Source organism: Neltuma alba, unplaced genomic scaffold (assembly GCF_004799145.2).
Source record: "Neltuma alba isolate B1F8T4 unplaced genomic scaffold, ASM479914v2 tig00000684_pilon, whole genome shotgun sequence".
NCBI lineage: Eukaryota > Viridiplantae > Streptophyta > Magnoliopsida > Fabales > Fabaceae > Neltuma > Neltuma alba.
In genome coordinates, this window is record NW_021632146.1 from 109,307 (window position 1) to 137,229 (window position 27,923).

General features: G+C 37.2%; 3 protein-coding genes across 3 annotated transcripts; all 3 read left to right on the forward strand.

The window, feature by feature from the left end:
• Positions 1-9,746: 9,746 nt before the first annotated feature.
• Positions 9,747-10,941, forward strand: LOC114744149 (uncharacterized). Its single transcript, XM_028932339.1, has 2 exons — positions 9,747-10,036; positions 10,215-10,941. Exons 1-2 carry the CDS (start codon positions 9,747-9,749, stop codon positions 10,939-10,941), a joined length of 1,017 nt encoding a protein of 338 aa, XP_028788172.1.
• A 106-nt stretch (positions 10,942-11,047) lies between these two features.
• LOC114744160 (uncharacterized) lies at positions 11,048-11,978 on the forward strand. The gene is made up of 2 exons (XM_028932349.1): positions 11,048-11,172; positions 11,201-11,978. The coding sequence occupies exon 2, from the start codon at positions 11,211-11,213 to the stop codon at positions 11,976-11,978; it is 768 nt and encodes a 255-aa protein (XP_028788182.1). The 5' UTR covers positions 11,048-11,172; positions 11,201-11,210.
• Positions 11,979-23,915: 11,937 nt separating this feature from the next.
• On the forward strand, positions 23,916-26,947 carry LOC114744170 (uncharacterized). The gene is made up of 3 exons (XM_028932360.1): positions 23,916-24,260; positions 24,522-25,774; positions 25,876-26,947. Exons 1-3 carry the CDS (start codon positions 23,916-23,918, stop codon positions 26,945-26,947), a joined length of 2,670 nt encoding a protein of 889 aa, XP_028788193.1.
• Positions 26,948-27,923: the final 976 nt, after the last annotated feature.

A 27,923-nucleotide genomic window follows, 5' to 3' on the forward strand; every position in this document is an offset into this window, starting at 1 on the left:
CCCAAAAGATTAGTATATTAGGAGGAAGGGCTCTTTAAATTATAAACCCCATAATATTTGTGAGATTATTTAATATGGGACTCATAACGTATATCTCTTCTCGGCGTTCAGCGACATGAGCTCATTATTACTTGGTATGAAGGGATTTTTCGAATGAATAAGGTTGTTGAATTGAAAGAACTACTCAAATTTTTTAAGGTTTCGAAATTTTCCAGTGCAACGAAATTATGTACTGTATATTTCTCGAGTGTTTCATCGTCCCACTTATTTTAAAAACTATCAATTCCCATAATCACTCTTTGCTCTCCTAACAACCCCCATTTGAAACATTAACTCTTAACAATATTGCTTTATTCAGTCTTTAATATAAGATTTAGTCTACCAGTAAAAATTACTTAATTATGACATATATCACATGATCTTTTTAAAATATTTATGCGTATCATTAAATTAAATATTATTTTATAAGTTATAAAATTAATTTTGAGAAAATGATAAATATAAATACTTTAAAATAATTTTTTTTTTAATTTCTTTAACTTAGTTAACTAAGTCTTGTATTAAAAACCAGAAGTAATACTACTTTGACTTCTTTTTAATAGTATTTCACCTTGTATCCAAAATAATGCTAAGATAAATTAAGGACATATCCTGGAAAAGGTAAAAGAAATTAGATTGTTTGTTTCATCCGTGTGACATAACTTCCTCTGATTTTATATACATTAAGATACAAATAACTGTATATTAAAGTATCAATTAAAATTAGTTAAACAATAAAAATGTAAAAATATATTTTATTGTCTAAAGACTAAAGTACACTTTTAATTGTTTAAGTTTACATCGACTTTTAATTCAATTTATTAAATTTATAAAGTGTATTTTCAGTCTCTTAATCTTAATATTATTACTCTTACTTAACATAAAATACTGACTCGTTAAATTTAAATAATAACTTTGTAATTAAATAATGAAAAAACATTTAATCCTTTAATATCGTTATTTTTATCTTTAAAAATTAAATCATACCAACTAGGTCAGCGTAGCATTTCCAATTTTTTAAATCTTTCCCAGCAAGTTTGTTTTAATTTTGAAATATAAAAATAATTGTATTGACACCCGCGTATGGCAAATGCTAAGACCAAGCTCCCAGTTGGTCCTATCACACCAACCGGCGAGTAATTGGCAAAACAGTCAAACAGTCATAGAGCTTTGTCCATGGTAAAGTAACCTGTAATCAATTGGACCAATCATCTTATGCTCCATCCACTGCAACATTAATTTTATTCTATAATCAACAAGTTGTTAGTTAAGATGATAAATGGTTTTACTTTTATAAAGAGAAAAACACAAATTCTAATATCAAGAAGCGTATTTATTAGGAAGATTTTAACGTTAACTTTCTCGACTCACAGAAATTAATTTCAAATTTAAAGTTATTTGAAAATACTCTAAGTTGTACCCCAAAAAAAATTATCCTATGAGAATATGCACTAATTTTATAACTATTGCTTTACGTGTGCAAAAGCAACAACTTTTCCTGTGACGCTATTGATGCCCACTTTAGACGATAAATATGTGAAAACTGTTTATCATTCTAATAAATAACAAAAAAATATAAATAAATGTTTCCTTTATTTTTTCACAATATTTAAGAACTGTTGCCTAGTACTTTCCTATGTATAAATTAAAAACATTCATTTTCACTTTGTATACTTTTTCTGATATATTTTTATTTTTTTATTTATTAATTAGATAAATTCAAAGATTAATTTAAAAACTATCTATAAAATATTTTTTACATTACATAATAGTGGTATTGAAAAATAATAGTGTTTTAGGACTTTTTTATAAAGAAAAACAACGTTCAAAATTGATTTTAAATATTAATTTAATTAACAAGCATTAAACAGATGTCACAAAAATTTTATTTTGAGTCTTGGCATACTCTTTCGATTTTAAATTTAAAAGCTACTACCTCCGGTTCTAATTATAAGATCTCACTTATAGACTATAAATAAAATCTTATAATTAGAACCGGAAGTAGTATTTAGTAAGTTGGTTTTAATTATAAATGTAAGATTTTAATTTATTTTATCTCAAACTAATTTATTTAACTTAACAACTAATACATGATCAATGCCATATAGGAGTATTTTAAGAAGAACTTGCACATTTATTGAAAGTAAGTAATTTATTTAAATTACTACAGATATTTTATTGGGTATTTGTTTTGGTTTCTCTCTAGTCATTGTATACTACAGAAACTTTGAAAGTTGAAGCTTCACCACGTCAAGGACATTCTCCTGAATAATGGTGACAGAAGGAATTTTGCACCTCGCCCGGGAGGAGTCCTCGGGCTCCGACGTGCCTTGACAATGACGATGGTGATCTTTGTGGTCCCCCCCCCCCCCCCGCCCCTCAATTGGGCCGACATTATTGGTCCCAGGCCCATCCATCTCCTCAGACCCTGGCCAAACTCTCCGCCCCTCTTGTCTCTTCATAAAACAGGCATGTGGTGGGGTTTTCAGAGATTTTAGGGGGACCGGCGTTTCCGGTTTTTCTTTCCAAATTGGAAGAGGCAGTGCTATTGATGCAGAAGAGTGGGCTTTATTCAGAAGCTTAAGGATGGCCTGGGAGTTTGGATTCAAAAAGATTCTTGTTGAATCTGATGCTAAGCAATTAATTGACAATCTGGGGGTCTCATAAGCATCTCCCCTGAATGGTAATGTTTGGTTTTCAATCAGATCAAGGAGCTGCTCCAGCATACGTGGCAAGTGAAGCTAGCTTTATATATGTTCCTAGAGCTTGCAATGGTATAGCTGATTCCTTGGCAAAAACAGGAATTTCTCAGACAACTTTTTCTGAGGTTTGCTCTTCTCAACTAAGGGCGCTGGTTGAGAAATAGTATTTGGGAGCTTGATTGAGCTCAAGATATTAGTTTCTTTTCATATCATTATCCATGATTTTGTTATACTTTCTGGTCCTTTTTAATGAAAATTGTGCTTAACTGAGATTTATGGTTCTTACTTTAAGTTAGTGTCATTTTGATGATTAAATTATCATAATTGGTTGTTAATTGGATTCAATTGACTTCTAAGACAATTGGTACTTCAATTTGTTACTTTTTTATTGTAGGACACTAAAGATTTGGGCCAGAATTAAAGAACTCAAGACAAAAGAAGCAGGAAAGGACCCTCTGCCTAAGTTCGCCGCGGCGAAAACTCATCCGTGAAGAAAGGTCTCTCTGCCATGTTTCGCTGCGGCGAACCTATTCTTCGCCGCGACGAACCTCTCGAAGCAGCAAATCTCAGACCCGACCATTTCGGGAAATTTTGACCTACCCATCCCCAGAAACCGACTCATGCACGTAAGTTTCGGGTTAGAAACCCTATTTTGGGTATGATGAGAGGAGATGACCATTATTCAGCCACCACCTTCGTATCTTTCATCCTCTTCTCTCATTTCCACCTCAGAAACCCTAATCCCATTTCCATTTCTTCCATCTGCTGCTGCCATGGCTGAAGAACAATACCTAGTTGGAGTTGATTCAAGAGTTATGACTAGCTAAGCTTCTCAACTCTTGAATATGGTGGAAGAAGCATGAGTTCCAAGAGCTTCAAAGGGGAGTTAGCTTCATCTATAAGTTCTAGTTCTTTATTTATGAATTTCTAGGTCTAGGATTTGTAAATTTGGGCTGAACTATTTTGATTATGGTTGTAATCAATTCTGGATGATCATTTTGTGTATTGGATTAGTTAATGTTGAATTTGAGCTTCAATATATGTGGTTACATATATGTTTCTATGCAACTCTTTTGATACTCTCTGTCTTGCATGGTAATGTGTGATTGTTGAGTTGATCTGGGCTTGCATTTAACCAAGTGCATTAATTAATCTTAATATACACACCAAGTGAGCTTAATAGGATCTTATGAAATGGGTGACATTGATTAAGATCCTAGACTTAAAGAGTTCTTTAAGGTTTTTCATTTAGAAAACTTGGTGATTTCTACTCCCAAAATTATTTTGAATTATGATTGCTTCAAAGCTGTATTCAAGAGATTACATATCATTAACTTCACTTCATTACTACTATCTTAGAAAAATCCAAAAACATAGTAACTTAGATTTGAATTAATTGCATTTAGTTTTGGCATTTCATTAATGGCTAAAAACACCAAAAACCTCTTTTTCATTACTCTGCATAGCATTAATCTAACTTAGACATCTAATTAAGGCTCCCAAAAGAGAACGACCCGAGTTTGCACTACTGCATAGCTTGGATAAATTTTTGAGCGAGAACCTCTAAGCGAACGATAAGAAAGGCTCTCTTTCAGAGCTAGTCCCTAGAGATTTTAATTTCCTATAATTGCGCTTATCCCTCTTCTGTAACAAAAAACAAATGAGGAAATTGGGTTTCAAATGTTAATTAATCGTTACGCAAGCGTTGGGACTGCGCTTTATGAAGCGGATGGAGAATGGGCCCAACACACTTAACTTGGGCTGACCCAAATACTATATTTTGAATGCTAATGACGTTCCCCTGCTGAAAGAGCAAGAAATTGATTCAATTCATATGATCTTCTCCCACCCCCCCCCCCCAAAAGACAAAAAAAAAACCCAAAAAAAATTAGACAAAAAAAAAATTAAGTGTAGGTTTATGAGATTATTCTCATTTAGTTCATTTTCTTATAAAACCCAACCTAAAACAATTTACCCCTGCCCCTTTCAACTAAATTCAGGTTAGTTTTATGAAGTCACAAGGAAGGGTCAAGAAGCGTACTTAGGCCCAATAAGACTTGATTCCAACTAGAGTAAATATTTAATATTGCCACAAATCTTTACATGTCATAGCAAATAGATGAATGAATGAATGAATGAATGAAGAGCCACAAGGTTGATTAATGTTGGAGGTGTCCCACAAGGCCGGTTTTTGACTGAACAGACAAAGGGCCTTTGAATATTAAGGTTAAAAGTAAGTCATATATATGCAGCAGTTTTAATTAGGGTTAAAATGTAAATTTCTGTCGAAAATTTTCACATGCCACAAATCTCTGCATGAATTGGACATCTTTAGTCATGGGAAAAATGACAAATATACCTTGTGTGATTGGGGGGGAAAAAAAAGATAAAGAGCCACAAGGTTGACTAATGTTTGGTTAACATAAGAGTTAGTTGAGGGATTGTATTTAATCCTAAATATAAGACCTCAATTAATTTTATTTGCTATGTTTTCTAAAATATCATTATTGATTATAAAAAGTTCCACCAAGGAGTATTCCAATACACATGGTTAAATAGGACAATTTAGGGAGGTCAACGTATATTTGTGAAAAGTAACTAATTTAATTAAGTTCCTTAATATTTCTAAATTAGTTATATAAATCTAATGTTAACGACTAGAGGTAGTATTATTGATAAAAAAAAATATGCTAAGCCAAAATAAAGCACTCAAAAACACCTAAGACACAACCTAACACAAAAAGACTCACCAGAAAAACAGAAAACTAAACAAATGCAAAGAAAATACAGTAGACAACAACAGGGGGGAAAAAAAACTGAAACAGCAAACTACTAACACTAGCAAAGCAGGATAGCAAAGACAAACACGCATGCTAAATAATCTCTAATTCACCTGCATAAATTTTCAAATCTCACAACATAGTACCTCCACGTTCACATGTAATTACCAAACATAGTCCCTAATAAAGCAATAATCAATCACTGTCGTTTCCAGGAATTGCTGCCATGTTGTTCGCCGACAGAATTACCCAGATTGTGAAGACATACATTGGCCTTTCATCATGGGAAATGAGGAATGATATTAATACCGCACAAGCTAGAGAACCTGAAATAACATCCCTTGATTTGCTTGTGAGAAAAGCCCGCGTCCTAACGGAAGTGTTTAACGGACAGAAACTATGGATATATCCCATAGAAGTGTTTAAATGTGTCTCGTCCCGGTCCAAATTGGATTTATGAGCTAAGGTTTGAGATTTTCAGTACCACGTATCAAACAACAATACTACTAGCAGAAATGGCTATAACGGGGTCATCTACGCGTGACCGCAATAAGTGAAACAATGCATTTCACTCCCTTTTTTTTTTTGGAAAAAAATCTGCTTTGGGTCAAGAAATCTTTTGGGTTGGAAACAAAAGAAGGGAGTGGGGGGACTGTGTCCAACATTAAAAAAACAAAAAAAGATAATAAAACAATTGAAAGTTTGAAACAGACTAGTCACCTCTGATGAAATATTGTTTAAATCCCTGTGACTGAGACAGTCATATTTAGTGTTTAAGAGTGTCTTGAATAGGATTGCTTCTAATAAGATGATACATGTGGCTAACAAAAAAATAATAATAAAATAAATAAAGATTTAAATACACTTTTAATAAAAAGGACACATTTAATTCTGATATATTAAAATATGACTTAAAAAAAATTAAAGATGCATGCTAAAATTTACAATGATTTGACTTTAAACCAATTGAATGTTCAAAATTTATTACTTTTATTATCTATAATTACAATTATTTTGCCTCTTATTCTTCCTCATCTTCCTTCCCATTCGGATTCAGAATGAGATTGAACTTCTTGTTGAGATGATAAGCATAAGTGGCAAGCCTTCCCAGGCAGTTCTTACACCCAGGAAGAGGCTCTCCGTCTCTATCCTTACCTCCACTTCTCCTCAACACCCTTTATTTTGAAAGTGTTAAAATTAAAGGCTAGGCCCCCCTTTTTTTAATCAACATCCTTTATTTTGAAGTGTTTTTTAATGAACATTTAATATTTTAAAATAATTTTAGCACCTGATGCCAAAAAATATTATCCAGTAGTACCTAGTATCTAACAAGCTGCACTTTGAACTATTTTTTCACTAGCACCTGGCATCCAGTACCATATATTATTTTTCTTGTAATAACATCTAATATCCTAAAATTAGTTTAGAATAATGTGTCCTTTTAGAATAATGTGTCCTTTTGAAAAAATATTGCATGTCCAACTTGCTAGATATTGAGTGCTACTGAAAAGTTATTTTAAAGTGTTAAATGCACCTAAACTCATTTTAGGATATGGGATGCTACTGAAAAATATTTCAGAGTTATAGATATTGATTTGAATAAAGAAGTTGTCAGCCTCCATTTTAAAAATACTGAGTGCTATGAGACAAATAGTTGAGAGTGAATCTTCCTAAATGTTGGGTACTACTAAAAAAACATTTTTTGATGTTAGACGCACTAAAAATTATTTAAAGATACATGATACTGCTGAAAAATTTAAAACAAAGGATGGAGAGCCTTATTTTTAGGTCAAAACGATATGGTATTGGAAGAGGTGTTTGGATGAAAACCAAACCATAGTTTTAAAAGTGCTTTTACGATTTACGAAATAAATATATGGAGAAATTTGTTTCGCTTTACAAAAAAGTGCTTTTAAGAAATACTTTTCAATATTGCTAAACATCCTCTGAGTAGAGGAGGATAGCCGGTTCCCTTACACCCACTGTTAGCACCTCGGGCTTTAAATAAAAAATTCGTGTTTCACCAAATTCCTTTTCCATAGAAAAATTAGTAAAGTTGAAATTTTTGACTGGAAGTGAATGGACAATACGCTTCCACGTAATTATTCACCAAATTGTCTAGTGTTTGTCAAAAAGATATTTGGATCTTATGCCAACGTAATTAATGCCCGTTAATTCCCAACGGTGGTTACTCATTCTTGTGCTGTAGCTAAAAAAAATTCATCATTTGCCCATTTGTAAGTTATGAATAGCTTACTGCTCGGAAAAGAACATATTCCTCCAGAATAATTAATCTGACAGTTCTTATAGTTTTATTAGATTTTGAATCAGGTCTTTATATTTTTATTTCTTTTTATTGGATCCTTATAGTTTATTTAATTAAAGAAATCGATCCTTCCATCAATAATTTCCCCACACGCCGTTAAGTATGATGACACCGGATGATGTGGCATGTGAGACGCTAGAGATTTACAAATAATGCATGCTTTCTCTCTCCCCCCATCTTGTAGCTCTCTCTCATCTTTCACAGCTGCTTCTTGAACTAGTTCTACTTCCCATATCACTCGTCCTCTGCGATCTCCATCACAACGCTTGCTTCTCCCGCATCTTAGTCCCCCGCTTCGCTCTCTATGAAAAATAGGATTAGGGTGTATACTCACTTTGCATGGAGCTTCTTGTTCTCCTCCATCTAACTCATAGTATCTTGGTCCACCCTTGACTTGCAATAGTTACCGTCTTACCAACACAGTGCTTAGAAAATTGTAAAACATTAGTGAATTTAGCAATAATACACAATAAGATGGTTTCACAACAACAGAGTATGTGGGCAAGGCAATCAGGCAAATTAATACAATGAATTGGTACTTCAATCTCAAAAACACTGCTTCAAAATATAAGAAAAAAAGTCTATTTCTTATATGACATGCAGTGATTGCAAGAAGCCAAAAAGAACAAAAAAACAAAGCTTGCCAATGGCTGCTCTGTTTTTCACTAGGTACTCAACCCTTTGTTTTCTGATAAGAGAGGCACACACAAAGCTTACCCAAATACAAGGCTTATTGCATACATGGGGAATAAAGATTGGAGAGATAAGAGGAGTAGACAGAGGACATGGGGTGGATTGGTGAAGACTGGAGAGGACGAGCGGTGCTGTGGTGATGAGAAGTAGAACTTGTTAAAAATAGAGCCCCGAAAGATGAGAGAGAGCCACGCGGGGCGGGGGAGAAAGAGAACGCAAATGTTATTTGTCCTTGTGCACGGTCTTCAATGCTGTGTCATCTTCTGTCATTAATGTTTAACGGTAAGAAGGAAAAGTATCAACGGAAGGATTGATTTATTTAATTAAATAAACCATGAGGATCTAATAAAAAGAAATAAAAATATAGGGACGTGATTCAAAATCTAATAAAATTATGGGAAAATGACATATAAAGAAACCTGAAATTATAAAATGCCAAAATGAGAAGCTAATCAAATGTATTACCAGATAGGGAAGTGTTGCCTGATTTGGGATTATGCAAATGTTACATAATTACGAAACAGCCCCTCATACGCAAACAGAAAAAGTGACCGGTGGAAGTGTGCAAGTTGTGGCGGGAGTTGGAGGAAAAACTTGGGAGGGACCATGAATGTGGGAGCATGAACATGCGAAGCAACAATTGAACGACGGAAGCGAGGTTAGTATTCAGTGACTATATTGTTCGCCTCTGTCTTTTGTCCCTCTCCTTTATGCGCCGGTTAATTTTCCTCTTCCCGTTGGATGGCAATGTCGTCGATGTGGGGATGGTTTTGAGGTGGAGAGGGTGGCGAAGCATAGAGACGCGTGGGTATATAGAAAGCGTGGGGAAGGACGGTGATCAGAGGGTGAATGCACAGGGAAGGAAAAACACTGAGGGAAAGGGGTTTGATGGTGTCACAAGTAGGTTAGAGTGATTAGTGTCAGATAAAGGGACAATGTTGGAGGGAGATTCGAATAATGGAGTGGATTGATTCTGAGAAAATGAAGCATTAGTGTGGACAGGAAAGAAATGAGTGTTTTGTTGCAAATTATAAGCATGAATGTGTCAAACCCTAAGTTGGTCGTGTAAGTTGATGATGATGGTATTAAGTCATATAATCATTCGACTTCTGTTATCAGTGCAGGTAATGAAGATAAATGAATTTCGAAGCTGGGTCATCTTGTGGGAAGGAGCTGTTCTGTTATTTTCATGTGGGGGGGAAATTTATGACAAATGATAAAGGTGAAGTGAGATATAATGAAGGTGACATAAGGTTAAGAAGCATTAAGGATGGGCTGACACTTGATGAATTGAGGCTAATGATATCTAAGTGGATTGGTGGTGATGGAAGAAATTATGACATTAAGTACACAGTGGCCTTTGATGAGAAGACATTGATTGACCTTCATGACAATGCTGAAATGTATAACCTCTTTCAATACAATGGGAACAGCGGTCATGTGTATGTGGCCGAAAAAAGACAAATGGGTCCCCAACCAAGGGACAATGTAGAAATGTAAGTGGAAGTTTGTCCTAACTATTTGTTGTCATTTATGAATTTGTTCTTGTCATTTGTGTTAACGAGTCTTGTCATTATGAATGCAAAACAGAGAGATTCATGGGCATGTCACAGCAAACGGAACTGGATGCGTCTCCCATTAGTTTTTATTGTGATTATGGCTGGCTCAGTGAAGAAATGCTCGTGAATGTGACAATGATAAAATAAGTGGGCCCCCTAATGTGGATAAATCTATCGAAGCTGAAGATACGGATGGTAGTGAGATGGTTCATGCGGAATGGAGGGGACTTTTAACAGGAGTGGGCCAATGTTTTCCTAGTACAGATGTATTTCAGGTGTTTGTATATAAGTTTGCATTTACAAACAATTTTGTGGCCAAGTATATGAGGAATAGCAAAGAATTCATGTCGATGAGGTGTAAAGTTGAGGGTTGTCCATGGAAGCTATGTGCAAATCATGTGGGGAAGAGTTGTGATGTGCTACGAGTGACGACATTTATAAACCGGCATGTTCATTCTGCCCAAGATAGCTTAGACGTGATGCATAGTGGAAGAGCTAGTTTGAACTCATCAATAATAATTGATGAGATGAGGGATCATGCAGACAATCACACTTCTGAGATAAGGAAGAGGTTGAAACGAGAGTATGGGATTGATCTAACATATAAACAGGCTTATAGAGCAAGAGAGAAGTCATTGGAAGACATATATGGCAGGCCTGAACAATCATACATGCTCATACCATGGGTATGTGAAAGGATAAAGGAAACAGATGAAAAATCAGTGGCTAAATGGACTGCTATTGGGAACTGGTTTGAGCTTGTTTTCATTGCCTACGGGCATGCATTGAGGGTTTCTTGGGTGGCGCGAGGCATATTATGTATGTTGATGGAACTCACTTAAGCGGACCATACAAGGGGACAATGTTGTCAGCTTCAGCTTATGATGCAAATAACGAGCTGCTGCCGTTTGCAATTGCAATTGTAAAGGGAGAAACACTAGATGACTGGACGTGGTTTTTCTATATGATAAAAAAAATCCTGGGTTCTGTGGAAGTAACGATTGTATCAGATCGACACAATGCTATCATCGGAGGAGTGGCATCAATCTTTGGGGGTCAAAGGCATGCCTTTTGTTATAGACACATCAAGGAGAATTTTAGTTCAGAAGTTATGAAAATGAATAAGGGGCAAACAAGGACAAATGGCCGATCAAAGGAGGATGCACTATATTTATTGGATAAAATTGCATACGCAAGGACGGATGAGAAATTTGAGGCAGCAATGGATGACATGAGATCCTTTTCTCCAAGGCTATTTGATTGGCTTATTCATCATGGGGATGTAGATAGGTGGGCTAAAAGCAGGTTCCCATATAAAAGATGGGACAATATTACAAGTAATATAGCAGAATCATTCAATGCATGGATGGTGAATGAGAGAAAGCATACTGTACCCCAATTGATCTATGAGCACCGAGATAAAGTTGCAAGAAAGCTGCATGCCTCCTATGTGGCTATGACCAAATGGAAGAATTGCGTTGGTCCAAATATAGAGAGTAAGGTGCTGGATATGGTGGTTGGGTTTGACCATATGTATGCTGAAAATTATGGTGGGGGAAGAGTGAAGGTGACAACATCACGTGGAGACCATCGGGTTGATCTTGGACTACACCAATGCAGTTGCAGATCTTGGCAAATGACGGGGATCCCTTGTTCCCATGCTTGTGCTGCCATCAAGATTGTGCACGGCAATGTTTATGATTATATTGATAATTGCTATAAAAAGTCATCACAAGAAAAGATTTATGCTCGCAGTATGATTCTTGTGGTAACAACAGACATGCCTCACCCAAATGACTACTATAGAATAGAAAATGTCAGTGAGCAAGTTTTCTTGCTACCTCCCATGACATCCGACCACCAGGAAGGCCAAAAGTAAACAGGGATGAATCACAGTTCCAGAACAAACGGATATACCACTGTGGAAGATGCCACCAGCCTGGACACACAAGGAGGAATTGCAGAAATCCTAACCCATCATGAAGTTTCGAGTACAGTGGGGATGGGTCATTTTTTGGTGTACATAGTTGTATGCTCCGCCCTTGTCAACTTTTTTGGGACTGGGGTTGTAGTTAGGAGCTAGGTGGAGACATTTTTTTGTAAGTAAGCTGATAGAAATTTCAGTGATAAGGAGCATTAAGTGTGGCTAGTATCTTAATGTCCACTTGTTGTTGAATACATGAAAGGAAGTTACTGTTATGGGGATGTTAGCTTTTGTTAATGGCGCATTACTTGTTGTCATTTTTATATTTTTTCTGGTCATTGGCAGTGATGCTATCAGCATAAGCTGACAGCCGTGTTGAACTAATGTTGTAAAATCAGACCAGGTTATCCTTATCATTATCGTTGTCATATTCGCTTCACTTGGTGTCATTTTTAAATTTGTTCTGGTCATTGGCAGTGATTCTATCAGCATAAGCTGACAGTCGTGTTGAACTGATGTTGTAAAATCAGACCAGGTTATCCTTATCATTATCGTTGTCATATTCGCTTCACTTGGTGTCATTTTTAAATTTGTTCTGGTCATTGGCAGTGATGCTATCAGCATAAGCTGACAGTCGTGTTGAACTGATGTTGTAAAATCAAACCAGGTTATCCTTATCATTATCGCTCTTATATTCGCTTCACTTGGTGTCATTTTCTGTTGGATACCAACAGGATATATTGAAGTAAAATTTAGTGACCTGAACAAAAAATGGAAACCAATAGCACATGTCCAATGGGGTTGTTTTCATCATCTGTTTTTGTGGTTAAACCCAGATTCATTCATGTCACTGGGGAATAAATTGGCATCATGGATCTCAACTATCATACATTTATGGACACCAATCTCTGTTAACCATAACAATACACAGTAAATTTTTGGTCAGCCTACAATGCACATTACATACAACAATCTAACAGAGGACAAGTGAATTATGACCCTAACATCGAGACACCTAAGACCACACCTTTTCTTGGACTTTGTGCTCTTGGTTGGTTGTGGTTGTCGAATAAGGGCCAATGCCTCGTCACGTTTTTCATTCTGTTCATGATTCACCAACCACCATGTCAGGTCACGACGAAAGCCAGCAACTTCTTCCTCTGTGTAGGTAAGGGTCACACCAGGTTCCCATCTTCTCAGCCACATCATGCAGTGCACCCCACAATCCTTCTTGTGGACGCAACAATATCAGCACAGTTAGTTAACACATCTGACATGTGCATTTACCACACAGAAATCGAATTTGACAAAACTGACAGGTTATTCTGCTGGGGAACTTCTGCAAATATCATGGGAGACGTTGGCTTTTTCCCAACCAATCCTGGCTTGACCAAGTCCAGTATAATATTGAACCTCATCCTCTGCAACAAGATTCAGGACCAACATAGAAAGTTTAATGATTTTCCAAGTTCAAAAACTAGGGTAAAGATAATGAGTTTTTTCTTACACAGTCATCCACAGCCATTTCCACTGGGTCTTTGATGACAACCTTCTTCTTCTGCTTTCTGTCCTTGGTTCCGAAATGGTTCCTCATGGAGTCTATTACGTGGAAATCCAATGTGCTAGGCTGAATGGCAACGCAAAACCAGTGTTGGCCAACAAGAGTCAGACCAATTATGAAATCACATTCAGCTAAGTTGTAGCCAAGGAACTCAGGAAGAAAGAGCTTCTTATATTTTTGGGCTTTCCAGGTTGGATCATGTGCCATCATGTTCTGCATGACATGAAATTGTTAATCCATTAACAGAGAACAAGTCATTTCCAATTCAATTGCTGTCATTGGTATTTGCATTTGGAATTATGCAACCTCACCATGAAATCAACATCGAAAATGTGCCTCTTCCCTGGCCCCAACTCTGCCTTCATGTCCTCCATCACTGCCTTGCACACCAAATTAAGCACCTACAGAACACAAGTGAAAACGTCATTCTGATACAATAATCTCACCAAACATTATCAAACATAATCATGGGTGCAGGGACAGAGCATTCTAAAATACCCTGTTATTTACTCTGTTCACTCCACCCAGGGAAAACAGCTGTTGTCGGTCTATATCTTCATCAAACATTTTGATGACAGTCCTGCAAACATTGTCAGATGTCAGTGACAGAAAGTATGGTGTTGGGGACATCAATACTTGTCATCCCCATGTATTTTATTGTCATTTTCAATTCTATTGCTGTCATTGTCAGGGCACACTGTGTCATTTAAAAACAAAACGCTAGCTAGGGATATACTTACATATTCCCCTCTTCCTCTCCCTTGGGTCTACGGGATATTAAAGTGAAAAAGATGTCCCTTTCCTCCTTTGGCCTCTTCGTCCTCGGAGCTGCCTTGAATTCTATCCACGGAGATTTAATTGTGGAACTCTTTGCCCTTGTTGACCTCCTAAGGTCAATCGATTTTTCAGGCCCTCCTTCCTCCCCACTGTCACTGCTCACCCATTCGCGATCCAACAGCAAAGGAACATTGGTAGGGGTCATTGTCAGTACATGTGTATCTTCCTCACCCTCATCATCTGAATCCCGAACCTCCTTATCATCATCTTCCGGCCTCCTCAACCACATAATCATGACTGACTTCCATGTCATCATGGTCATCTTCCTCCTCATCAACCACATGACCTCCTTCCCTGTCATCATGGTCATCTTCCTCCTCATCCTCATCATCGTCATCATCACCTCCATGACCATCACGGTCACCCTCTTCTTCCACCTCCTCAACCATGTAATCATCACTGACTTCCCTGTCATGAAGGTCATGTTGTTCTTCATCCTCATCCTCATCCTTCTCATCATCTCCTTTGCTGGTTTCATCCTCATCAAGTTCCTCATCTGCACTTCCCGCTGCAACCTCTCTTGCAATCTCCTCCACCACTCGGTCAACATCATCAGCTTCTTCAGCATCGTTACCAGCTGCATCACCAACTGTTTCAACCCCTTCTTTAGCAGTGGCATTCTCATTCCCCATCCCCTTAACTTTGGCGTTCAATCCAATCTGCAGTTTGAGTAGCTCATCATCAAGAGCCTTCATTAACGTCCTCTGGCTTTCTTCAAGCTTCTTCACAAAACGAGCCCTCAACTCCTTCAATGCCTGCATACACAGTAAATGAAGATATCAAAAAAATTGTTCACTGTTATCGAATGCCAGTATCTCAAGTCTTGTCATCTCAAGTATCAACCTTGCTAATAGACTGACTTAAACTCAGGTCACGTATATTTTCTAAGTTCCCACATACCGGATCTAAAGACTGCAGAATTGGACTGTCCTCATGTCCTGCTGAGTATACCTCGCTGCCACTGCTTCCATGCAATATTCCCATGCTGCTACCTCTCTCTTTCTCCACCCTCTCCTTTATCTTCTCCTCGGTCCAATATTCAATGGCGCTTGTTGAACCCCGGTCAACAGACAATCCCAGCGGGAAACGCTCAGCAAAATACAGCTGCAAAACCAAATAAAGATAGGTCACACTTCTGCAACAATAACATAAAACAAAAATATAGTGAACCATAAGAAAAATATTGACTTACCAGCAGCAAATAAAGACACCCTCCAACATTGCAGGTTCCTTTCTTCTTCTTCTTTGTCATCTTCACAAAGTCTCCCATTTCCTTCCACAGGTTCTTGATTATGTACGTTGACCAATCATATTTCCCAAACCCATCCATCGTGTGACGCATCACTTTCAACAAACGTATATGTACAGTTGTGCTTGACCCAGGACATAAAAAAGCTCCAACTGTATAAAGCATAAATAGGAACTCAAAATTGTCGCTTTCTTCCCCAGATAATATCCTCTTCAGTATCTGGGTAAATGGAACCTTCCAATAAGTGTCCTTTAACCTCTTGTATTTCGGGTCATCCTCACTAACATCAGATTTCACTTCCTCCCCACTGTTAGGTACACCTAGAAACTCATGGGCATCTTTTGCCTCAATTGCCTGCCCTTGCCCTCTAATGGTCAAAAAATGCGTTGGTGGGTCATAGCATCTCAACAATGACACAAGTAGATCACGTGGAAGTTGCTTCACATTCACATTAAGCAAGTTCCCAAATCCCATCCTCTGAACTTTCTGCCTCAACTGCCTGTTCTTCTTCACATATTCAGCCAATGATAGAAATCCAGGCAATGAGCACCGGGTGTACAAGGAAACATCATACTTCTTCTTCTCACCTTTCTGTGGCTTCATTTTCCTTGCCCTCTCATTATACCTATCTTTTTCTTCTTCACTCAGGGCCCTCCATGCCTTCCCCACTTCAATTTTTTCTTCTCTTGCGTTTTTACACTTCTCCCCTCGTTTTGCCATATACTCCCTTCTGAACAACACAAGCCCACTATGGACTCCTTTGCTTGTGGACCCTTCCCCTTCTTCCAACACCATCTCGTATAGTTCTACAAAGTCATCAAGGTACCATCATTAAATCATAATTTTTATACATATACTAGATATCTAGTTCTTTCCAGATTCGTTATGGTCATTTCCAGTTCCTTCATTGTCATTTACAATATGGCCATTACAGAATGATAGTAAGGATGCTGCTATGAATATGGTCGTTTCCAGTTAATTTATTGTTATTACCAATATGCCCATTACAGACTAACAGTTAGGTCATTACTATGAATATGGTCATTTCCAATTAATTCATTGTCATTACCAACATGGCCATTACAGTCTGACAATAAGGTCATTACTATGAATATGGTCATTTCAAGTTCCGTCATAGTCATTTACCAGTTTGGTGTTGTCATTTCCAATTTATTCATATAATCTTTCCACTCATTCAGACAGTAAGGTCATTACTATGAATATGGTCATTTTAGATTCGATCATAGTCATTTACCAGTATGTTATTGTTATTTCCAGTTGTTCATATAATTTTTCCAGTCAATCAGACAATTTTCCTACTGATTTGAAAACCCATTTTTCCAGTTCTCAACTACGTTATTAAAAACAAAATAGCTTGCCACAGAGACTCAGCATAAACCCTTAATCGCCATTCCTGTCATTCACAAACTTCATCGCGTCATATCTAAATATTGCCCAATCATTGCTTCCCAGACTCACCCAGAAACGTCGACCACAGCACGAAACTTAAATGCCTAAACTTACCTCACTGAAATGCTGTTGATGCTTGTTAACTGCAATGGTGAATCACCGTGCGCCAACCTTCGTCTTTCCACACAATCAGTCAGACGCGACCACGTTCGCCCTTCGAACAGCACACCCTTCCACTTCCAACTCCTCTGCTCTCTTACGCACACACTATTTTAGGGTCCTCAACTGTCCAGCTTGCCGGCGTTTTTAGGGCAACAATGGGGATGGTGGAATCGAGAAACCGGGAAGCACGACGGGCAGTGCACGAGTGTTCACGCCTTCTCTCTCTCCGCTTTCAAACACTGACTGACAGGGGCTGTTTCGTAATTGTGCAACATTTGCATAATCCCAAAGTAGGCAATACTTCCCTATCTGGTAATACATTTGCTTAGCTTCCCATTTTGGCATTTTATTATTTCAAGCTTCTTTATGTGTCATTTTCCCTAAAATTATAAGGACTGTTACATTAATTTTTCCTATACGTCCTGTCCTAAATATAAGTTTTTTTTATAGTATAATTTATATTATAAAAAAAGTTTTATATTTAGGATAGGAGGAGTATTTATATAATCTTATAAAATAAGGTTGTTTTAACATGTTTCATATAAACTAAAAAAAATCTTAAATTATATTAATTCTCTATTGAAATATAAAAACTTTCAACATTATCCCTATTTAATATATAAATCTTTCAAAAACATAACTATCTATATTGTAATAAATAAAAGACAAAATAGTATATTCATGACAAAAATTTAATGAAGTAACCTATAAATAGGACTAAGAGAAATCTTTTCTCTTTCCCTTATACGCTTCTCTTACATTTTAATATTCTTCATCTTATAAATATGCCCAAAACTTCTTCCTCTTTTTTTTACTGGAGTTTTTTAAAAAAAAAATCAGAAGTTATCTCATACATGCACACTCATCTATCTATCTATCTATTATCTATCTATTAGTTACTCCGTCCGTCCCATATTATAAGCAACCTTGTACTAGATTACGTAAATCAAAGTGATAGTTGAAATTGGTTAAAAAGAATAAATGTGTAAAAATTATAATTTCTCTCTCCAAAATACCTTTATTTGTGATGAGAGAATTATGAAAGAAAAAGAATATATAATAGCAAAAGATTATATTAAAATAAGTATTTATTAGGGACAAAACAGGAAATTTGTTATGAAAATTTAAGATAATTTTTAAAAGTTGTTTATATTTAGGAATAAGGTAAAGATAATAATTGTTGCTTAGGGACAGAGGAAGTATATAATAGGAGGGACACTGGTAGGTCAACTACGTGACATCTGGCCACGTCCTGAGTGTCCACGTTTCATTTTCGGGCCAGCCGCTGCGTCTTCTTCCATTTGAGCAATTACATGAACTGCTAGGAGGGTGTTGTGTTTGGTACGGTTTCTTTTTCCCATTTTTGCCTCCCGCTTTCTGTCATGGGCGCTCCCATTATTGTCCATTTCTTTGACATCCTAGCCTCTATTAATCTTGAATTCGCCCCAATGCCAGAACCTAGAAGGAAGGGCGTTGAATGCTATATAACCAACCTTCCAGAATATAAAAGGTTTTGGTATAGAACATGTTGATGTAGCAATTGCGAAGAAACAGAGCATATAAAAATATAGAGAAATAAATGGACATACCTCAATGTGTGCGGGCAATTTTTTTGCAAATTTAGTTCTACGTTGATACTAAAATAAAAAAATAATTATATGATAAGGATATGGTTATTTCAAGAAGACAAATAAATATGGTTCATAGTTAGACAAACTTACTAGTGTAAATATTGTGCGTTGGTGTGTCAAAAGAAAAATTCCACATTACTTAGACTTATGGGGTTTGAGTATTAAAAGTTCCACATTATTAGGGATTATAGGGTTCAGAGACAAATTTGGTAATTTCCTTTCACTTTTTGTATGGGTGACCTTTATAAAAATATCTATCTAATTAATATATCATTTAATTAACATTATGCTTATTTAACGTTTGTAACTGACAACTTTAATAATCTTAAATCCTCATTAAGGAAGATAATAACTTTAAAACCGATATTTAATTATGCTTAAATGCCTAATGCTTTCTTGTTATCCATGTCCTATATGAAAGGCATGAGATTGAAGTTTACAGCGCTTAGCTCCGAGCTTTCCAACAACTCCCTCTTCCCTCCTCTAGTTTTTAACCTTGCTGAGGTTTTTTTTTTTTTTTGCTATTCTATTCTCTCTACTTGTATAGAAAGTATCCGTTTAATAATTGGAAGTGTCGTGTCTTGCTTTGTTGATAGTTGCAAAATAGCTCTTAAGGACAGTATTGATAATATGCGACTCGAATAAAACTAGTTTTTGCGAGTATTGCTATCAACAGGATTTGTATAGTACTAGAAGAATTGGAAGTTCCGTTTTGTCTTGGAGAATTTAGGTGTTGCCACCAATACTTATCTAGTCTAATGATGAAATCAAATTCCATGTCTGCCTATCTGATGAAGATTCCAATGAATCACTCCTCATTACAACAATCAAGAAACAGATTTCCGGTGGCATGAGAGAGAGAGGAAGGGTGAGAGGGGGAGAAAGTTGACCTAGTTGAAAGAAGATGAGAGGCAGAGAACATACTTTGACACATGGCACTAAATGGAACCCACAAATTAAACGATGATGGTAGTTTGGACTTGGCAGAAGTTGTTATTTGCTCCGTTTAGAACAGCTTATGCATATTTTTACTAGTATATACTACCTCTAGTCCTAATTATAAAAACTAATTAACTAATTTGAAGAAATTAAAAAAATTAAGTTAGTTATTTTTAATAAATAAGTGTTATCTTTCCTAAAATATTCTTACTAATCAAGTATATTGGTCAGAACTATTATTGTTAAAAAACTACTTTGAAAAAAAAAGCATAAATATGAAAGACAAATTAGGTTTTTATATTTAGAACCACAATAAAAATTAAACAAGATCTTATATTAAAGACTGAAGGTAGTATTATGATACCAAGTGTATATTTATGAAAACTTTATTATAAAATTTGCACCTTAGTCTTCTTCTTTTTTAAAGGTAAAAGTGTACATAACACCGGGGAATATTTTTTGAGGTGCACCAATTGTCATAAACTATTTTAGAGTGTAATCTTAACCCTAATGAATTAAAAATAGAGCAATCTCATCCTTCGCTAACAGCTGCAGAGACGTCCGTTATCCCTCTTTCTCCTCCCTCCCTTTGATCCCCCTCCATAGCCACCATGACTAATTGATCGTCAAGTTCGCCGTCATCGGAGCTAGAGTTTCCAATCGCGTTGTAGCCCGGGGGCCTCATTCCACTCACTTACTTGCTTATTCCACAAGGCGAGTGAATCAGATAAACTCTATTTCACCTTTAAATTTCTTGTTGTTCTACATTTCTTGCAATGGTCTCTGCTTTTTCAGTTTTGATCTGGAATTCCATATCGTGAACTTTTTACAATGCACAGTGAAATTCCCGTTCTCTGTCTTTTTATCTAAATTGAAGTTTTGCGACTTGGTTTTTCACAAAGCACATCCAAATTTGGTGCCTGATAAACCTAATATTTTCCTCTTTAATTTAAATTTTGTTGGTTTAACAGCTTGCAATCTTCCAAGAATCCTAGTTATGAAGAGTTTGTGGCCATAATGAAAACTGGAACTGACTGGATATAAGCATCTATGCAGTATTCCATGGAGAGATTCAAGAGTCTGAGTCTGAACTTGACGGAGGATTGTTCACTTCAGCTACATGACGGGATTAATTTGTAGCCAATATTTGAATATGGAGTGATCTCGTTCATATAAAATCACAGTTCTTAGACTGACCCAACTGCCTCTTATGTGGTGGTTTTTCTGAAAGACGAAGACTCGATGACCTTTCTCGTTGAAGCTCCTGATCTGCGACGAGGCTGAAGACACTAGCTCTGATGATGGCGACATTAACGGTCAATCGGTTCTGCTGGCTATGGAGGGAGAACAGGGAAGGGGACTTTTGTTGTTGAAGCTTTTTCGGAAGAGAGATAACGGACGTTTGTGGAGCTGTTAACCAAGGGTGAGATTGTTCCGTTTAAAATGTACTCCTCCGGTTCTAAATAGACCCTTATACTAGTGTGTATAAGGGTCTTATATTTAGGATTGAAGGAGTACCAAGGTGCAGGATTCAGCTCAAAAAATATTTCAAAATATTAAATACATTTTAATTTTTTTAAATGAAAATATATCATTCACCTATTTTTCTTTTTTAAGAATTTGGCCTCCAAAAATGGTTATTTTTTCCTTTAAATTTTATTATTATTTAAACTTCATAACAAATCATACTTTATCAATCTCTTTTCCTTCGGATTTTTCGGCTTCTTTCAACTCCTCCCTTTGAAGGTTCAAATCGACCAACACAACAACGACAACAGCGACAACAACTATTATTTCATATTCAATCTTGCTGTTGGGGAATTGGAATGTTTTTCCAAGAAAATTTCATAGATCATCATATCTTATTACTAATATTTAGACAAAATATATATATAAATAATTTTTTAGTGTTTGAAATTTTGTATATATAATTAAAACTTTTAAAATATTTTAAAAAAATTAAATTAAATATAAGTAGTCTTTAAATAAATATTTTTTTAGGTTGTAAATATTTATTTTAAGATTTTAAAAGATTTTAATTGCAAAAAATTTTAATATTTAGCTGTTATAATTTATGTTTTTGGTTGGAACCAACATTGCTTAAATAAATAAAACTAATGTAAATTATAAGAACTGAAAATAAAAAATATTTATGTAAAGACTGCTTATATTTGTAATTTAACATGTTTGTTAAAATATTTTTAATGGTTTAGTCATATATACAAATTTTAAATACCGTAAAATTACTTATATATTTTTGTCTCAAAAAATAATCACAAGAGATTAGGACTATTTGGGAGGGTAAAATAGTCAATTGTTCTTTTTAATTAAAGAGAGGCAATCTGGTTGTTTAATGATATTCAGAAATTCTTAATGAGGCCTTATAGATTAATTAGAAATTTATTAAAAATATAGGTCTAAATTTAAATTTAGATATTTCGATTTGATTTAATTGGCATTCTCCCTTAAATTTTTCCCTCCCCTGTCATCTCCTCCGTTTCTCTCCCACCAAATGTAAGTGTCAGGACGCAGAGGCCTAACTTGGGAATCTTAACATTTGATGTGGCCTTTGTACTTAAAGTTTAAATGCAGCATTTTAATTATACTTAACAAATGGAAACAAATTGGTTTTTCAATCCACACAGTAGTCCGGTTCTACGAGCACATTTTATCTGTCTTCACAATAATTAAGCTTGATATATGATCATTCTTTAAAGGAATGTAATTTTTTTTCCTAAAAAAAAAATTGAAATTCATACAAATGAAAGAGGGGAGGAAAAGGTAAATGGAAACACTAAAAAGTACAATTTTAAGAAATCATGAGAACCTGAGACTTAATCCAGGCCAGAGGAGCAGGAATTTTCATGTAAAAATAAAATTCATAACTAGAGACTTATTGCCAACAGTAATACTATCTTCGATTCTAATTATAAGATCTTATTTATAGTTTATAAATAAAATTTTATTATTAGACCTGGAGGCAGTAACAAGTACTCAATAAATCCAAGCGGGGTGGTACAATCGCTCTACCCAAGAGGTGGCTAGCACGGAGCAGGGCAAGGGAGATGGGAAAAGATGGCGACGCGAGAGGAGCGTGACAATGAGAATGGCATGTCACAGCTTCCACCCAATCATTCGAATACAAAGCGCCTCAGTGATGTTCACATCATTTGCTCCGTCAATGTCCTTCTGTCATAGTCTAACGATAGCGATCAATGTCACTAATGGCTTAAACTAAAAGCAGTGCATTAATTAAAAAAAACGTTGGTGTAAGAACTCATTATAACTATAAGAACCGGAGGTTTAAGCTTGTTTGTTTATGTTTCTCATTTTCTTATTCTTAAAACAATTTTATAAAATTATTTTTTAAACAAATTTTGAGAATAAAAAAAAGTGTGGATAATTATTTTATAAAATCACATTTAAAACAAAAAATATAAAAAAAAACATTTGACAAGTAGTGGTCATCACTAGCATTGATACATAACCAGCAGTGGGTGAGAAGAGAAGAATATTTTTCTAAATTTTCAAAATAAAAAGTACAAAATACAAAAAAAATCTAAAAATTGTTGTGATTTTTTTTAGTTTTTAAAAACGTAGTACTGTTTTTTTAAAAACAACCATTAAAAATAAATTATCAAACAATTCCTTTTTATTTAAAAAACAAAAAATTATTTTCAAAACAAAAAACTAAATAAGTCCTTAATTTTCTTCTCTTCACAATTTGTTCGCTAAGCTATACGACCTTTTACTCCCTTAAAGCCCAGACACAAAAAGACAGTAGTACAGTGTTACAAAAGTCCACAAGCACAAGATGCTAGGATTGTCCTCGCTATTTGTGGCCCAAAAACGTGAAACAACAGCAAATATGAAAACAGATGTTGCCCATGTAATGCGGAGACATGTCCAGCATTAACCTATCCAATAAAAGTCAAAAGGAATATACTCTATAAATAGTCTATAAAAAGAAAAAAGAATATATAAATACATTTTAATTTCAGTTGTGATCAAGGTTTTGAAAACCAGACTGGTCTTAAGCTCTGAAAGTGTTTGGGGTTTTCTCTCTCTTGGGAAACGCGCTGCAACTTTCTTCTGCGAACTCCATGGCCGATACGGGGCAACGGAAAATGCCACCAGATCGTAAGCCAGCTGAAGACACCTCTGGGAAAAACAAGAAGAAAAAGATTGAAGAACCTCCGCAAGCAATTATGGATGACCGGATGGAAGAACAAGGTGAGGCAGAGCAATACTCGGCGGAAACGAAAAAGAACATGGAAGGGGGTTTCGTCTCATACAAAGCCTCCCTGATGGGTTTCAACGGCGTGGCGCACGGCGCGAGCCCGATGGAGGAGGATGACTTATTCAATGCTGAGAGCGAGTTACATTGGAAACTACCGGAAGTATCTGAGGAACTCAAAAACCAAATGGAAATATACCCTGTGGTCCCGGTAAGTGAGGAAGAATTTAATGAGTGGTGCCAGCCCTGGAACTATACTCTGGTGTTAACAGTGCTAGGCAGAAGGTTTAATGTGTATGCGTTGAAAGATTACCTGCGAAATTTGTGAGGTTTCTCGGATTTCGATTTAATCGACCTCCCAAACAATTATTTCCTTGTTCGCTTCAGCGAATTTGATCAATGGAAAGCTCATTACCGAAAAGTCTTATACGATGGGCCATGGGTGGTAAAACAACACTGTGTCCTGGTGCAGAGATGGTCGCCATACTTCAACCCTCATCAGAATCCTCTGCGGCGGGTTGCTACATGGGTGCGGATCCCTGATATACCCATGCATTATTATAACAGTCACTGTATTACCAGAATAGGTGACCGAATTGGCCGAACTCTGAAGGTGGATATTAATACTCTTAGCAATGGCCTGTACACAAATCAGACGAAGGTCGAGAGAGGCAAGTATGCAAGAATTTGCGTGGAGCTTGACTTGCAAAAGAAATTGGTACCCAGAGTCATTGTTGCTGGGGAAATCTTCAATGTAGAGTACGAAGGGCTAGGTGTAATCTGCTTTGCTTGCGGCAGGTTTGGCCATAGGCGAGAAGCATGTCCCTGGAAGGTTAGTATGAACACGCAAGAGCCAAGTGCTTCAACGTCACCGCCGATCGTAGTTGCACCGTCGAGAATGCCGGAAAAGAACAAGGCTGACATTGATGAGACGTTTGGGGTGTGGATGCTTGCTGGCAAATCCTCAAGGGCTCAGTTCCCGAAGTATGGAGAGCAGAAGACTGGGCTGCGTACTACAGCTGGTCAGCCGAAGGATAAGCGAACAGAGAAAATGTATGTGCAGAAATCGAGATTCTCAATCTTTGAAGACTGGGAAGACACAGAACAGATGGAAGCAACCTTACCCCAAGATACGAACAAGGAAACTGCAAGTCAGGATGCAGAAGGAAAGGCCATTGTCCTTTATCAGAAGAAGAGGGCTCTAGAGGGGGTCAAAGAGCAACCACGTCGAGTTAGGAATGAACAAGGGCGGAAAAATGCTCATAGTTCAAGGGTACCTACTAAGGACCTGGGAAAGGAGAACCAGCCGCCTTCGAATGGGCCGAACTTAGGACTTGGGCCGGATAAAAATATAAGGAACAAAGCAACTGAGGTAGCTTCACAAATGGGCCAGACAAAACAAATAAAGCAGAAGAGCCAACGGACTCATAGGGTGGTAATGGGCAATGTGGAACAGGCAGAATCAAAAATTGACGAAGCCCAATTGAGTAAAATGGATAGGTGCAACACGGAAGAACTTCACATACCGTCCCAAGCACTTGCTCTCGTTATGAACATTAATGTCGAGCAACAGGGACAGGATGGAACAGGCTCTACACAAGGCAGTATGCTAGAGTGTATTGACATGGAGAACTTGAACCCGAAGCCACCAGACCCATTGGTCGAGAACTCGGCAAGACTAGAGGGGGGGATGATAGAGGAGAGCTCGGATGTGGCGAAGGAGGTGCAAAGGAGCCAAAGGAGGAGCGAACACTGCAGCTAGGTGCTTGCTCTCGCCCTTTTCCTTCCTTTTCCTTTTTTATGATTATTGCTTCTTGGAATTGCAGGGGAGCTGGTAGCCGAAGCTTCCCTATTTTGATAAGAGATATTGTTAAAAAATTTCAAGTAGATATTCTCTGCCTTGAGGAACCACGTGTTAGTGGTAAGAGAGCGGATAGTGTGGTGAAGAGGTTGGGTTTTTCCCACTGGATAAGAGTAGAAGCCAGCGGATATTCAGGAGGGATCTGGCTTTTGTGGAACAACACGGAGTTCTCTGTTACTTATATATGCTCCTCGGCGCAATTCATCCACTGTAAAGTAAGTAACAGAAGCAATCCTAATGGGGAACTCATCACTTTTGTTTACGGGGAGACGAACACCACTGGAAGAATGATGCTTTGGGACTCCCTGAGATTGATTGCTGGCACGGTTACAGAACCTTGGCTGGTCTGTGGGGATTTCAATGCTTACATGTCGCCAGGGGACAAGGAGGGAGGAAGCAGGCCAAATGAAGCAGTCATGACACCGTTTCGGGAGTGCATTGCAGATTGCGGTTTAGTAAAGTGTGAGACAAGAGGGGACAAATTCACTTGGGAAAGAACCGGCCTGAAAGAACGACTAGACTGGGTTTTTCATAATGCAGCTTGGTCGGCAAGTTTTCCGAGAACTTTTGTTACACACGAGCCTCGTTTCAAGTCTGATCACAGGATCCTGGTTATAAACTCGAATAACAATGATAACAGTAAGAGGAGACAAAGAACTTTTGTGTACCAAGCGGCTTGGGAGCTCGAGGATGATTTCAAGGATATTATCTCGACAGCTTGGAATGGCAAGACCTGGCTAGAGGGTGTAAAAACGTTCCATAAGGAGGCATTGAAATGGCATGAACAGCAAGTGGGAAATCTGGTTAAGAAGAAAAAAGAGTTGATGAAGAGATTGGTAGGAATTGATAGGGAAAGAAGATTACATGACCACCCGGGACTTAGAAGGCTGGAAGAGAAAATCTGGGGGCAATACCAGAAAATTATACTACAGGAAGAAATACAATGGTACCAAAGGTCGAGATGCAAATGGTTACAATGGGGGGATAGAAATACCCGATTCTTTCATGCGTCCACCATCCTCGAACGAAAGAAATAGAGAATTGAGGCGTTGAAAAATGAGACTGGAGAGTGGGTAGAAGACCCTGAGATTATGAAGCAGATGGCTTGTGAGTTTTATAGGAACTTGTACACCAGGGACTCGGATTTTCAATATTTTCCAGACTGGTATGCAAATTTCCCACAGCTTGATAGGCAAGAATTACTTTGGCTCCAACGACCAGTGGACTCAATCGAAATAAAAAATGCCGCTTTTGAAATGGGGGCTTTTAAGGCTCCAGGCTCGGATGGGATAAATGCACATTTCTTTCAAAGGCATTGGAACTTGATAGGGGACCAGGTATGTGACCTAATCAAGTCTTTCTTTAGGGAACCAGCAAGAATCAGAGCAGTAAATCGAACACGCATAGTCCTGATTCCCAAGGTGGACAATCCAATACACCTGAAGGATCTCAGGCCAATATCTCTCTGCAATGTTAGTTTCAAGATTCTGACTAAGCTCCTTGCTACCCGCTTTAAAAGAGTGATGGATAAGCTGGTAAGTCAGGAACAATGCAACTTCATACCAGGACGGTCCAGCTGTGACAACATCATCATTGCCCAGGAGGCCATGCACACAATGCGTATCACCAAGCGGAAAAAGGGCTTAGTGGCTGTCAAGGTGGACATGGAAAAAGCCTATGATAGATTGGACTGGGACTTTATTAAAGACACTCTGCGCCGCATTGGATTAACAGAAGGCTTAGTGGAAATCATTATGATGTGCATTACGACGGCCTCAATGTCGGTCCTATGGAATGGAGAGGAGAGTGCTGATTTCAACCCCTCAAGAGGCCTCAGACAGGGTGACCCCCTTAGTCCGTATATTTTCGTTCTGTGTATGGAGAGACTCGGGCAGCTTATAAAGCTAGAGTGTGAAGAAAAGAGATGGAAGCCTTTAAGATTCAGGAAAACAGGGCCGCGGATCTCTCATTTATTTTTTACGGATGACCTCATCTTGTTTACAGAAGCCTCGA